Consider the following 14,994-nt stretch of genomic DNA (forward strand, 5'->3'; position numbering starts at 1 on the left):
AAGGAGCGTAAGAGAGGCAACCAGTTGATGTCTCTCTCTCCTCTCTCCCCTCTCCCTTTCTCTTCTCCCCCTTTCCTCCCTCCCTCCCTTCCATGTTCCCTCTCTAAAATCAATAAACATATCCTAGGGTGAATACTAAAATAAGTAAATGAGAAAAGTCTGTTTTCTTCTCAAAGATTTTAATAAGTGATTAATATTTAACTACCCTCTGGTACACATATTTCATATCAAATTGAATGCTGAATTGACATAAAAGTATTTCGTTAAGGGTTTACATTACAATATAATTGCTTCATGTAATTGTATCTGAAATTTGTAGTTGTATAAATTGATTATTCCAAGTACAGTTCTACTTAGAATAGAGATTTAAATACTTTGAAGACATGCACTGAATAGATTTCTTGGATATCTTTAGACCAATAGTATTTTTGGGGGAAAGGGCAGATTCAGTTGCAATATAGATGGAAATAGGCCACAAAGTACGTGTCGATACAAATCAAGGCCAGGGGTAAAGGTACATTAACAGAAGTTTACTTGGAGAAACAGCAGGATTTTTTTGAAAAAAATTTAATGCTTCAAATTGAGATAAGTATTTGCATTTTCATGGACAAAAGTAGGATTGTTGGAAATTCAGGCACTTTCCCAACCCACTGTTTCACCTGGAATATCAGAAATACTTCCTTATGGGCTTATAGAAGTAATTATGAATTAAGTTGTTTTTCATTTCTCCTTTCCCTAGATAGATTTTAGCATAGCAAGATTTCAATGTGTAATAATTCTGAAGAGCACAGATTGGGAGAGTCAGCTAAGTCTGATGTTCAGTCCTGCTTATCATTAAACTTCTAAGGTTTATCATTTCTATTTTTCCCATTTCATGAGTTTATAGGCTTATGGTGAAATGTCATAAGTGATTTATAGGTATTTTCTGATTGTTTTGATATACACTTTTAAAGTATGTCATCTAAAAACTCTGAGGGAAGATTTTGAAAGTTTTGGTGTTTCTTTAAAAATAGACTGTTAATATTTGTCATCAGGCACGTGATTGTGATTATTGGCAGCCTAAAGTAGTATTCTTCCATAAAGCAGGCCCTTTTATAGAATAAACATTGTCTACCAGTCCGAAACTGTGGAAAGTGAAACCACAAGTAAGGGCGGAGGACTACTACTGCTACACACACACACACACACACACACACACACACACACACACACGGGATATTATTAAGCAACAAGAAAGAAGGAAATCCTGCCATTTGTGACAGGGATGAATGTAGAGGACCTTATGCTTAGTGAAATAAGCCAGACAGAAAAAGACAAACACTGTGTAATCTCATTTATATGTAGAATCTAAAAATAAAGTCAAACTCATAGAAACAAAGGATAAAATGGCTATTTCCGGGGAGGAGCTGTAAGGTTAGGATGGGGTAGGGGATGATGGTCAAGGCTATAATATAGTTATTCAGTTATAAGATGAGTAAGAACTTGGAATCTATTGTACAATAAGGTGACTATAATTTAAAATACTGTGTTGAATATTGGAAAATCAAAGGAGTAGATTGTAAATGCCCTTTCCATAAGGAATTATGTGAAGTGATGATGTGTTAATTAACTTAGTTGTGGTAATCATTTTACAATTTATTCATATGTAGTCATCACATTATATACTTTAAATACATATAATTTTATTTGTCAATTAATTATACTTCAATAAAGCTGGGGAAAAAGTCACAGGACTGTAGAACACTGTCTGTCCCCCACACCGTCCCAACACATCACTATAGGCCACCATACCCCAGGTCCTTTGATCAGTGTCATGATTGGCTCTTAATTAAAAATATAAAAGGCATATTGAAGGCAAAAAAAACCCCAACACAGTTTGAAGAGACATAATAAGCATCAGAACCAGATTGAGATGTGGCAGGGATGTTGGGATTATCAGACCATGAATTTAAAATAAATATAATTAATATGCTAAGGACTCTGTTGAAAGTAAACAGTGTTCAAGACATGGATAATATGAGTAGAGATATGGAAATTCTAAAAAGACTGAAAAATAGCCCGGCTAGTGTGGCTCAGTAGATTGGGTGCAGGCCTGTGAACCAAATGGTCACCGATTGGATCCCAGGGCACATGTCTGGGTTGTAGGCCAGCTCCCCAGTAGTGGGTGTGTGAGAAGCAACCACACATGGATGTTTCTCTCCTTCTCTTTCTCCCTTCCTTCCCCCTCTCTCTAAAAATAAATAAATAAAAATATTTTTCAAAAAATACATTGGAAGAAAGAATGAATGTGAAAAACATGGATGAAGAAATAGGGAATTTAAACAGAGAAATGGAAACTATTAAGAAAAAATACCAAGACTGAAAAAATACAATATCAAATAATTCATTTAATGGCCTAATAGCAGACTGGACATAAGCAGGAGGGATTAGTGAACTTGGAGACAAGTCAATGGGAATTATCCAAACTGATTCATAAGAGAAAATGAATAAGAAAAAAAACAGCATCTAAAATATGAGACAATATCAAATGATCTAACACATTTGTAATTGGAGTTCCAGAAGAAGAGGTGAGAGGGAGACTATAGGGCAGACAAAATATGGATGAGAATTTTTGAATACTGATGATAGATAGAAACCAACAGATCCAAGAAGTTCAGCAAATTTCAGGGAGTGTAAATGAAAGAAAACCACATCCAGTTACATCATAATAGTATTGCTAAAAACAAAGATAAAGAGAAAATCTTAAAAGAAGCAAGAGGGAATATGGGGAGAACAATGTTAAGAATGACATCTGACTTTATCATCAGAAACATTGGAAACCAGAAAACAGTGAATAAGGTGGCAAAAGAAAAAATTGCCATTCTGTAATTCTATAACCAATGAAAAGTGTTCTTCAGAAATGAAAGTGAACTAAAGATCTTTTATTCAAGCAAACTCTGATGGAATTAGTCTTTGGCAGTACAAAAAAAAAAACACAACAGAATACTAAAAAAGAAATTCTTCAGGCTGATGATAACTTGGATCCACAAGAAGGAATAAAGATCACCAGAATGATGATTAAAGATTATATGTTCATATCTATTTGTTTAAAAGATTATTGATTGTTTACTATGTGAAATTAAAATATGCATATATTAAGAGCTTTAAGGGTAAAAAGGGAGTAAGTGGAATTTATACTGTTTTACATTGTTAATGAAATGCTATAAAATTTGGAAGTACAGTTTGATGAATTAGGGATGCATGTTTTAATTTCCAGTAACCTCTAGGATAACATATAGAGGAAATAAAATGGAATCTTAAGGTAATTATTTGATTATTCCAGGAAAAGGCAGGAAAAGAATAAGGAACAGAAAGGCCAAAAGGAAAACCAATACCCAGGTGATAGAATTAGTCCCAGCCATATCAATAATTGCATTGAATGGAAACATTCTACTTAAAAGCTAACATGTATTTTTAAGGATGAAAATACAGGTTTTAAAAAAATCCTGGAAAAATATACCATGTAAACACAGAGCATAAAAAGCTTATGTGGCTATATGAATATCAAATAGAGTATAAAATAGAGATAAAGAAGGACATTTCATGGTAAGAGTGTGTGTGAAAAACACCCAATCTTAAATGTATATATACCTAATAAGTGAGCTCCAAAGTACATAAAATAAAAAATAGGGAGAAATAGACAAACCCAGAATCACAGTTGGAGATTTTAACAAAATTCTTTTAGTAATTGGTGGGACAAATAGGCCAACAATCTGTAAGGATATAGAAAGTTTGAACCACTCTACCAACCAATGTGACTTAATTGATCTTTACAGAATAAGAAACCACCCTGCTGTAGAAAATACACACTTTCTTAATTTTAACATGGAATGTTCACCATGGTGGAACATATGCTTGGCCATTTAGTGATCCATGTGAGAGGATTGATATCATAAAGAGTATGGTGAAGAGGAGATAATTATAATATTTAGGTAATTCTCACATACTAGAAAATGAAGCAACATCTTTTAAAATAATCTTTGGATCAAAGAGGAAATAAAGGAAATTGAAAACTATTTCTGACTGTGTGGTAATGAACACACAAAACACCAGTGTGTGGGATTTGGTTACAGAAGTGCTTAGAGAGAAATTTGTAGGTTTAAATGCTTATGGTTAGAGAAGAAGAAAGGTTTAAAATCAAGCACATTCCTCGGCGAGCCCTCACTGTTGCTCAGAAATCCTGCTGTAATTCCTGTCCTAATTGGTTTTCCTGCCCCTTTCATATCTTCTCTTTCCACCTCAAACTTCCCCACAGAACTGATGACCTTGCTTTTTTCATTTCACTGGGAAAATAAAAGTAGTCAGAGGAAAACAAAACAAAACATCTCTTTTCTGCCAAATCTGATACGCCTCTGTACTGTCTGCCCTCCTCGTCCCCCATTAAAATGGTGTCCGTGTTTCTCTCTAAAACCCCAACACCTCTCCCTCCTGCTCATGCATCTGCCTTCTCTCGCTGGCATCATCTGTTGCCCGTGTACATCATTCCTGCTAAATATGAGTATGTTGAAATTTTCCAACTAAATAAACCTGAGATCATCCTTTATCTATGGACTCATTTCTTGCTCCCCTTCACAGCAAGATTCCTAAAAGAACCATTCTTATCGCCACTGCCCTTACTTCCCTCATCGTCCCTTGTCCCCATTAAAGTTTTATCCCATTCACTCTTGAAACTGCTTGTCATTGTTACAGTGACCTCCGTTTTGCCAAGTCCGGTGCTCAGCCTCTCTCTTACTTGATCCATTGGCAGCATTTCTGAAGAAACTTTGTTTACCTGGCTTCTGTGCCAGCACACTTGATGTTTCTCCCACTTCACAAGCTTTTTTTAATTAGTCTCTTTTGATGATCTTCCCAACCTCTGAGTGCTGGAGTGCTGTAGGGCTGGGACACTGACACTCTTTGCTGCCTATTCCCGTTCATTGCGCAATCTCACCTGTTCCTGTGGCCTGAAATACCTGTTTTTTGCTGAGTCTTCCAAATTTGTGTCCTCAGTTCAGGCCTCTCCCCTAGATTTCAAACTTGTATGTACTGGGTATCTTCACATGGATTTCTAATACATATCTCAACTCAGCATGTGTAAAACTGAATTATTTTTTCTTCTATCTGTCCCCCGTCTATTAGCAGATGGGAACTCCGCTCTTCAGTTGATTTTGTCTCTTTCTGTAACATCGAACATCTTCAAAATGTGTAACAAATCTGTGTACCCGCTAGCACCTCTACTGCTGCTATTCTAGTCCAAGTCACCATGGCCTCCAACTGCTCTGCAGTAGCTTCCTATCTGACTTCCTTGCTTTGTTCTAGTCACCCACCCTGAAGGGAAGGATGTTTATTTATCTGTCTGCTGCTACCACTTGCCTTCCACTCACTGGGCTCCAGCCATATTGACCTCCTTGACGCTGCTCCCACATACCAAGTGTGTTTCTGCCTTCTGCCTGGAAGGTTTCCTGGTTATCCATATAGTTCCCTTATCACCTTTAGTGGCCTTTAGTGACCATCTAAATACCACCTACTTCCTACCCCTCTCTATTTCCTTACCATCCTATTCTCTTCATAATGCTGCCCATCATGTGCCATTGTCTGGGTGTGTGTGAGATAAGTTTTGTGGCTGTGTTCACTGCTATATATTTTTAAGTGCCTGGTACACAGTGCTTAATAAATATTTGCTGAATAAAGTGACAGCAAATAATAATCAACATCTGTTATCTTAGTTCTTATAAAATGCTTAGAAAGAATATTGTAAAGTGTATACAAAAATAGGCACTGTAGGTAACTATGGGTGACACTTGCTACTTTTTATTTTCCTGAGTTTTCCAAATTTTCTACCATTAGCTTGTATTATTACATTTGTACTCGCAAAGACATTTCAAAGAATCAGGTATATACTTTTCTTTGACTTTTCACAGACTTATAACCATAACAAAGACAAAATAAATAAAAATGTTAGCAGTTGATGTTTTAGGATGGACTTTGGGCCATTTTTCCTATTTACTTTTCAATGTTTTCTGTATTTCTTATAATAAGTATGGATTGCTTTCATATTAGGAAAAAAACTTGAAAAAATTAGGGCTCACAAGTTATAACTTGTTATATAATTCAGTCATGATTGGACTTTATTATGAGTACTGTAAAAAAGTCTATTTTTAAAATGTTTTATTTTGAAATGATACCAGTCTCACAAAACTCAAAAACAGTACAAAGAATTCTCATGAACTTACTCCCATATATTATGTTACCACATTTTTCTTTTTTCTCAGAGATGCCTCTTTTTCTGCAGTCCTCCTTTCTCCCTCTCCCAAACATATGTTTGTATATGTATATGCACATACATGTTAATAAATACATCTCCTTAAATCTGGAATAGCTCTCAATCTTTCTTTGACTTTTGTGACTTGACATTTTTGTGGGGAGCCAACCATTTGCTTTGTGGAGTGGCCTTTTGGTCTGTATCTTCTGAGGTTTCCTCATGATTAGGTGTTGGTTATTGGCAGGACTGTCACAAAGTGGTGGCACATTGTTGTCAGTGCATTTTATCAGGAAGCACTGATTATCTGCGTGTCCCATAAGTGTCCCTGTTAACTATGATCCATGATTAACGGTCTGTGCATAGGATTTTCTAATGTAAAGTCCCCCCCCCACCCCCTACATACTTAATAAGTATCTGATGGGGAAACACATTAAGACTGTAATCCCCTGTCGCCATCCCACTTCTCCCCACTAGCCTGAACATCCATTGGTGATTTTTACCCAAAACGCTTATTGGAACAATACAGAGTGGTGATTTTTTGTTATTCCATAATTTCTTCTACATTTATTAGTTGGAATTCTGCCGTAAGTGCTTTCACTTCTTTCCCTATTTATTCATTCATTGATTTGTATAAGTATAGACTCATGGATTCTTATTTTATTGTCTGGTTATAATCTGTTGTCTTTATTATTCATTTTGATGTTCGCATTTTCCCAGATTTGGTCAGCCAGAACTCTTTCAGGGTGGCTCCTGTGTCCTTTTGACATGCCCCCACCACTGTCTGAGTACTTCTTTACTTTTCATGGAAAAGCACAGCAAGATATTCTAAGCTCATCTCGTACTTTTTCATCCTCAGCTTTAGAAGCAGTCATTTTTCCAAGACACCTGCTTCCTTATAGTGGACAATGAAAAGGCAAAATCTTGACACACCCAAGATCTAGGTGCTAGATGTGTGTATTAAAATTTTTGAAGGACCTTGTTGTGCATGGTTTCTTGTTCCACAGTAAGGACTCATCACAGACATACTGGTTTCTATTGAATCTTTGCTTTTAAATACAATTGAAATTCCATGCATAATTTTTTTTTATACTTTGGTAGTGTGGAGGCATACTTCTCAACCTGCCATACTTGTATACAAGGCCAAAATGGGCCTGATAAATTCAGAAGAGGATTCTTTATCAATAAGGAATGAATGAATTGCACTTATCTCAATGTGGCCTTCAATTCAATTCAAAATTATTTTAGTTTAGCTGTTAATGGACATTCCATTGAAAGAGTGATTAAAATCAAGCTGTTTAAATAAGTTGGTATTTACAAAAATGAATACTGTAATTACAACACTTTATTCTCTTTTGACAAAATATTTTATTTATTTTCAGAGAGGAGAAGAGAGGGAGGAGAAAGGGGAAAGAAACATCAATGTGCGGTTTCCTCTGGTGTACCCCACACTGGGGACCTGGCCTGCAACCCAGGCATGTTCCCTGACTGGGAACTGAACCAGCGACCCTTTGGTTTGCAGGCCAACATTCAGTCCATTGAGCCACACCAGCCCAAGTGCAACATTTTATTCTTGCTCGTCAGTAAATATAGTTCCTTCAGTATTCTCTTCTTCACTCATTTGTCAGCTTTCCGCAGCTGGCAAAAGATTAAATATGGAAGTTTTAAATTTCTGTTTGTTTGTTTTTGTTTTTGTTTTTCAGTAACTCAGTAACTTTCAATGGGAGTCTAGTATCAATCACATATATTTTTTTTCAAATAGGGTTAAGCACTGAAGGTAAAGAGCACTTCTTATGTATCCTTTTCAACTTAGGTGTATATAGTCTCTCACGGAATGTGGTTCTTAACCATAGTTGCCCTGCTTTGAGAATGCTGATGTAACTTTTGCAAGAGACTGTTGTGGACTCCTGCATTCTTGGTGGCATATGCTGTTCCTGTTAATTAGATCTCTAATTTCCCATAGCTGAAGGGAAAGGAATAGGATATTTTTTGGAGTTGCACTGGAATAATTTTTTTAAGACTATGGGTGGTCACCTAGAAAAACGAAAATTAGTTGGTTACATTTTGACTATGTCTGACATTCAAAATAAACTATTGACAGACTTGGATGTAAAGCATTTGGAACATGGTGTTTGTTTCCAGATCATCCAGTTTAATGGGTGGGCATTTTCCCAGTAAGCTTCATAAGAAGCTTATGAAGTAGTAGTTCTGAAATATGTTCAAGGTGTTTCCAGGCCCAGTTTGAGAACATGGTATACTAATGGATTCTTTTGCAGATTCCTAACACACATGAGCTGTAGAGAGAGGGAGTAGTCACAGATGGCTTCATTTCTTCCTTAGGCTTCATTTTGGATAATTGTTGGGTTTCATCATGGGAGTGCAGGTTTGAGTTAATGTGAAAATTAATTTGTATTAGGACTTGTACAGGATTGGACATGGACATCAACACAGAAGATTTAGATACACAGGTCTAGTGTTCAGAAGTTTATAGAGCAGCAAACAAACATTAATTCTGGATAGCACATCTAGCTGTAGTGTTTAAAAACATAATTTGTGTGAAGACTTTATTTCTTTGCCTTTTTGGAACCATTTTGTATATTGTGGGAGTGAGAAGTGTCAGTGGAATTTAAAGTGACTCCAGAGGGCCATACTGTAGATATGTGACTTTAGGAGAAGCAGTTTACTATTCAGCTGGGTGGGCTGGTGTTTTTATTGATTTCTTTATTGCTCTCATATTTTCATACAAAGTTCCTCTTGTCAAGACAGTTATGCTGTTAGAATTTACAAAATCATACTAGTTTAAATTCAGAAGAAATATTTACTGTCTGAAAGTGACCATTTAAGCAGAAAAATATTTGCATTCATTTTATTAAGTAAACAGGAAATTACCAAGTATCTTGTGGTCTGAAATAATTCATAAAAGTTGCTAATTTCTAGTTAAGGAAGTTCAGGAAAATACATGATAAGAGGAGGGAATTAGAAGTTTGAAACCAAGTTTTTGTTTCATCTATTTCTCCCACTTAGTAGTCATGAAATGTGAGCATATCACGTTTCTGATGCTCAGTTTAGTCATCTGGAAAATGAAAACAGTAGCTCCCTGTTTAACTCATGAGCTCACTCATTTATTGAACAGGTGTGGGCCAGGAGGCAGTGTTCTAGGGCTGGGCTACAACACTGAACAGACAGACGTGGTTCTCAGCCTCATTGAGTGTACGGTCTTGTGGATCACAGCTGAGAGTCCGGAGAGTGGATATAAGAGCACTACTTAAAGCACTAGGAAAACATAATGGTCATTCTTGCTCCAAGTAAGTTTTCTTACTTGAAGGTTCAGCTTCTCTTTTCATTTGAGTGATAAATTGATAGAATATGCAAATAAAAAGAAATGATAGGTTCTAACAAAGACCTTACACCTTTCATAAGAATTAACTCAAAATGGGTCATAGACTTAAATATAAAACTCTAGAACTAGATGAGAACATAGGAGAAAGTCTAGGTGACTTATGGTTATGATTTTTTAGATATAACACCAAAGGCCTGACAAATGAAATAAATAGTTGGTAAGCTAGATTTCACTGAAACTAAAAACTTCTCTATAAAAGATACGGTCAAGAGAAAAAGAACACAAGTCCACAGACTGGGAGAAAATATTTTCAAAAGACAATATGATGAAGGACTGGTAACCATATTATACAAGGAACTCTTAAAAGTTAACAATAAGAAAACTAATGGGGAAATTTTAAAAAATGGGGAAACGACCTAAACAGACACCCACGACAGAAGATACATTGGTGGCAACTAAGCATATGATGGTCCACATCATATGTCATGACAGAAATGCAAATTAAAGAGAGATACCACTACACATCTATTAGAGTAGCTAAATCCAGAACACTGACAACACCAAGTGCAGGTGAGGATGTGGGGCAACAGGAACTCTCACTCATTGCTGGTGCAAAATGGCACAGCCACTTTTGAAGACAGTTTGACCCCTTATGAAACTACACATACTCTTACCGTACAATCTAGCAATCATACTGCTTGTTATTTACCCAAATGAGTTGAAAATTTATGTTCACACAAAATTCTGCCCCAAAATGTTTATTCATAATTACGAAACACTGGAACTAATCAAGATGTCCATCAATATCTAAATGGATACATGCACTGTAATACATTTAGACAGTGGGATGTTATTCAGTGACAAAAAGAAATGAACTTCAAGCCATGAAAAAAACATGGAAGAACCTTAAATGCATAATGTTAAGTGATATAAGCCAACTTAAAAAAGCTATATATTGTATGGTTCCAACTATATGGCATTTGAAAAAAGAGAAAACTATGGAGACAGTAAAAAGATCAGTGGTTGCCAGAGGTTGCGTGGAGGATGGATAGTTGGAGCACAGAGGACTTTTAGGGCAGTGAAACGATTCTGTATGATACTATAAATGTAGGTACACACAATTATATGTAAGTCAAAATCTATGGAATGTACGACGCCGAGAGTGAACCCTAATGTAAACTGGACTTTGGGTGATGATGATGTGTCCTTGTGGGTTCGTCAGTTATAATAAATGTTCCGCTCTCATGCTGGGTGTTGGTAACGGGGGAGGCTGTACATGTGTGGGAGCAGGGATATGGAGAAACTCGGTGCTTTCTGCTCACTTTTGCTGTGCACCTAGTCTTAAAAAGAAAGTTTATCTTAAAAAATGGTATCCCTGTCAGAGGAGATAGGATACAGATGTGCCTGGTACATTCAGAGCACGCAGTTACTGAAGGATTGTCGAATGAATAAAGGAATGGTATTAGGATTTGGAAATTCAACATAGACGTGATTCCTATGTTGCTTATTAGATTTTCAGAAATGTATTAATTACACTTTAAGAAAAGTAGCCATGTCCAGCACTCACAGGAATGTAGAGGTAATCCATACAGAAAAATTTAACTCAGAATTCAAAATATTGACTTTTAGAGAGTTCCAGAGGCAGCACTATATACCTGGATTTCAAAATATGAATTACAACAATTTAATGCCATTGGGAAAGGTTAGGCATGATGTAAGATATTCAGTGTTTCTAACTGTGAATAAGATAAAATCCTAAATTTAGAAACCAACATGATTTATTGAATTATCCTTGGAAATAAAAGGAAAGTTTAGGTCCTGAAATTCTCTTTATACATAAAGCATGCAAAATGAGAGTAATTTTTTTTCCAAAGAAATTTAATTTAATGGAAACAACTTGCATGCTAGCTCATGTAGCAATTAAATAAAAATTCTATACTCCCTGGGGTGTTTTAAAAGTCTACAGCTTTGGGTAAATTTCAGTTATGTGCGAACAACTCTAATAAATTTTCAAAACTTCTCAAGGCCCTTGACTATGACACTCTATTTTCATAATCATTTGCACAAAATCCCACGTGTTGACAGTGATCAGCGTTGGTGAGAATGTGTGCCGGCTGCCTCAGCAGTTCTTAACAGATGGCTCCCTCCATTCATTTTCTCCTATAGGCAAACATGCTGAAGACATATTTGGTGAGCTGTTTAATGAGGCTAACAACTTTTACATCAGAGCAAATTCTCTTCAAGACAGAATCGATCGCCTTGCTGTCAAAGTTACCCAACTGGATTCAACAGTGGAAGAGGGTAGGTAATTGCTGAATGCATGAGCCAGAAGTGATCTTGACAAGAGAGTAGTAATTGATTGCAGGGCAATTACTGCTTTTTTCCTTGGGGTAATATGCTGATTTTTCATCTTGTCTTTTGCTAGAACAATAGTGAGGTTAATTTATGATTACAAGATATCTTGTTTATGATATGTCATACTCTCTTTAAAAAAGAAGTACGTATTTGTTTTAGAGGATTCTTTGAATGCAGTCAGTATTAGAAGCCCTAATTTAGGTTATTGGAGGTTATTTTAAATATATTTCTTACCTAAAAATTACAGAATCAATCCAGAAATATGGTCCAACTAAGAGGGAAGATTATATATACAGAGTGTGACAGAATGAAGGCTTATCCCCCATATTCTTGTTAGGGTTGATGCCTGTAAATAATCTCTGTGATTGAACGTCTCAGAAATAGCATTGATTGAAACCCCTTAGGCTTCCAGGTCTTTAAATAGTGTTAATATGAGCAAACTCTGTATAGTTAACTCTAATCATTTTGATGATACATCCTGAAATGGTGGCAGTCTCAACACAATTAAAACACAATTCCTTTTTTAAATTTTCACTTTCTGTATCTTTTGAATGAAGGATTGAGATTAGACTGGAAAAAAAATCTGTAAAAAAGGTATAAGAAATGCCGTTTCATGTTGACTTTGAGAAAAATGTTCAGATTAAAAATTATTTTTACTTTTATATAATGAAAGTTACAGTTTCTCTTAGTGCATTAAAATGATCCTAGCATCTAATTTTTCTACTAGACCTATAATAGTTGTATTAGTAAAAGGTGAAGATTTTATTTTTTTAATGTGGTTATTTATGGACTTCATCCCTCATTTAACATTTTTTTCAAAGGTCAGGATTAAACCAATGAATTAGAAATTTAACAAAAATGAAGAACATTGAAAGTTTAATATCCATTATAAACATTCTTACTGATTCTTTCAACAATAATGGGGGAACTAAAGGCATGCTCTTTTTAGTATGATTTTTTAAATTTACCTTTTTATTTTTAAAAACTAAAATGTTAATAGCTACTTGGCTTATTTAGAGAAGGAATTTTGACATCTTAAGTAAATCATTCACTTTTCAAATTAGTATCAAAGTGATTTTTAAATATTTTATCTTCTTTCAGTATTTCTCCCCCTTGCAATTGAAATGCTTGTGATAAACCTTATGCTGGAAAAGGTTAACCTGTAGGTTAAATTTCATGAGATTTTACAGTACCTCCTGAGTCTCAGTTCCATTGGTCAAGTGGATTAAGGGACCAGTTTGCTCACCTTAGAAAGCTTGTGTCAAATTCAGATGACTTAATACATGAGATGTAACATTTGTACAATCACAAGAAATAAATATAATTAGCCCTGATTTTCTCACTCTTTAGTATAGTTTCGTATCATGATACTTAATTTCTAGGACTATATGTTGAAAAACTTTGTTGTGTCTCTTGAGTGATAGTGTCAGAAGAACTGAATGCCTGTTTCAGCAATTTTTTTTTATTTTTTGCAGAAATCTTTCCTACATATATTATAATTAAACTAGTACTAACTGTTCACATGTCCTCTCTACCCCCCAGGATGCCCAGATCTATGTATTTACATGATGTTATAGTCATAACTATATTTCTGTGTTTTCAAATAAATAATGATCCCCTAATATTAGGTTTAATGAAATAATTAGATTGGTACAAACGAAGAAAGACATGACTTGACTTCATAGAAATAACTGTGGTTTGTAAGAGGGAAGGAATGCACAGGCTACTTCAGCATGTTTTTAAATAAAAAATAAAAAAATATTTGGTTATTCTAGGAGATGTTATGATTGTGACTTAAAGTATATTTGTTTCTAAACAGCTAAAATATTTTCATATTACTCAACTTGGGGGACTTTTCTCTAAATAGTGTCACTACAGGATATCAACATGAAAAAAGCTTTCAAAAGCTCCACAGTCCAAGACCAGCAGGTGGTTTCGAAGAACAGCATTCCTAACCCTGTTGCGGACATCTACAACCAGAGCGATAAACCACCTCCCCTGAATATTCTGACACCATACAGGTAAGGCTCCGTGTGTTCCCAGGGCCTTTTCAGCACAGATAAGGTGGAAGAGGGTGACAGACAGTGTTGTGAAAGTATCTTTCAAACTTCAAAAATAAGAATTGCAGTATTATAGACAAAGAAATGAGTCATTGGTGCAGAATTGTTAAAGTTTTAGTATTTCAGAATATAAATAAACTTACCAAGAAAAGTTTGAGTTCTAATTTTAGCTTTTAAATGTAGACATCTTAAGTAGAAATGAGCATGGTACATAAGAATATTGTGTATGCTTACGTTGTTCCTCATATTCAAAGTCACTTTTAAAGGAAATGCGTAATTGAGTTATAATGAAGCAAAATAACTGTCTTAGCATTTCAGCCCTGCAGAGACATTTGTTATTTAATTCAGAAAATTATTCTGCAGCATTAGGGGTTTTTAAGAGTGGAAATAGAATCAACATATTAACTTTCTGTTGTTGTAAAATGGTAGGACACATTATTGAAACCAGACTTCCAAGAAAAAGAATGAAAAATAAATAAGTGCAAAAAATTAACATTAAGAAACTAAAAAATGCTTTTTTATAACACCTGTGCTACTCCCCCACTACATCACTTCTTTCTTTCTTCCCATATTTTCTGTCACTTTCTTTCCTGTCTCCCTTTGTCCCGTGCTTTCTCATTGCACATCGAGTCCCTTGTCCATCTTTTTACCCTGTGGAGCACAGTCCTTCAGCCTCTGATGAGCAGACGGTGGTAGGGAGGTGTCCTCACTGCCCTCAGGGTCTGCCCTGTGGGTGATATTCCTGCCTCTTTCCGAATTACTGCCTTCATGGGCCATCAGTCTTCTCCAGGGGGTGCCTGGAGTTTTTCTTGGTCTGAATTCCTGTCCCTCATCTTGGTCTAAGAGTCCATGTTTGGACCTACAGCTCTGCTGGTAAAGCAGCAGTTCAGACTACACCCCATCCTTTCAGCAGGGACAGAAATGTTCTCCCAAAAATGTGGGTGAGCCCACAGAGACGCTGA

The 14,994-nt window shown here is 35.7% G+C and overlaps 1 protein-coding gene across 6 annotated transcripts in view; it reads left to right on the forward strand.

Moving 5' to 3' along the window:
• WASF3 (WASP family member 3) overlaps positions 1-14,994 on the forward strand; it is a 160,216-nt gene that overhangs the window by 126,600 nt on the left and 18,622 nt on the right. For all 6 annotated transcript variants that reach the window (XM_045844873.1, XM_045844878.1, XM_045844874.1 and 3 more), the window contains 2 exons: positions 11,784-11,918; positions 13,840-13,993. In XM_045844873.1, the coding sequence (XP_045700829.1) occupies positions 11,784-11,918; positions 13,840-13,993 (289 nt within the window). The remainder of the gene's footprint in view (positions 1-11,783; positions 11,919-13,839; positions 13,994-14,994) is intronic.

The sequence above is a fragment of the Phyllostomus hastatus genome, unplaced genomic scaffold, assembly GCF_019186645.2.
Source record: "Phyllostomus hastatus isolate PE091 unplaced genomic scaffold, TTU_PhHast_1.1 phas_contig_41, whole genome shotgun sequence".
Classification (NCBI taxonomy): Eukaryota; Metazoa; Chordata; class Mammalia; order Chiroptera; family Phyllostomidae; genus Phyllostomus; species Phyllostomus hastatus.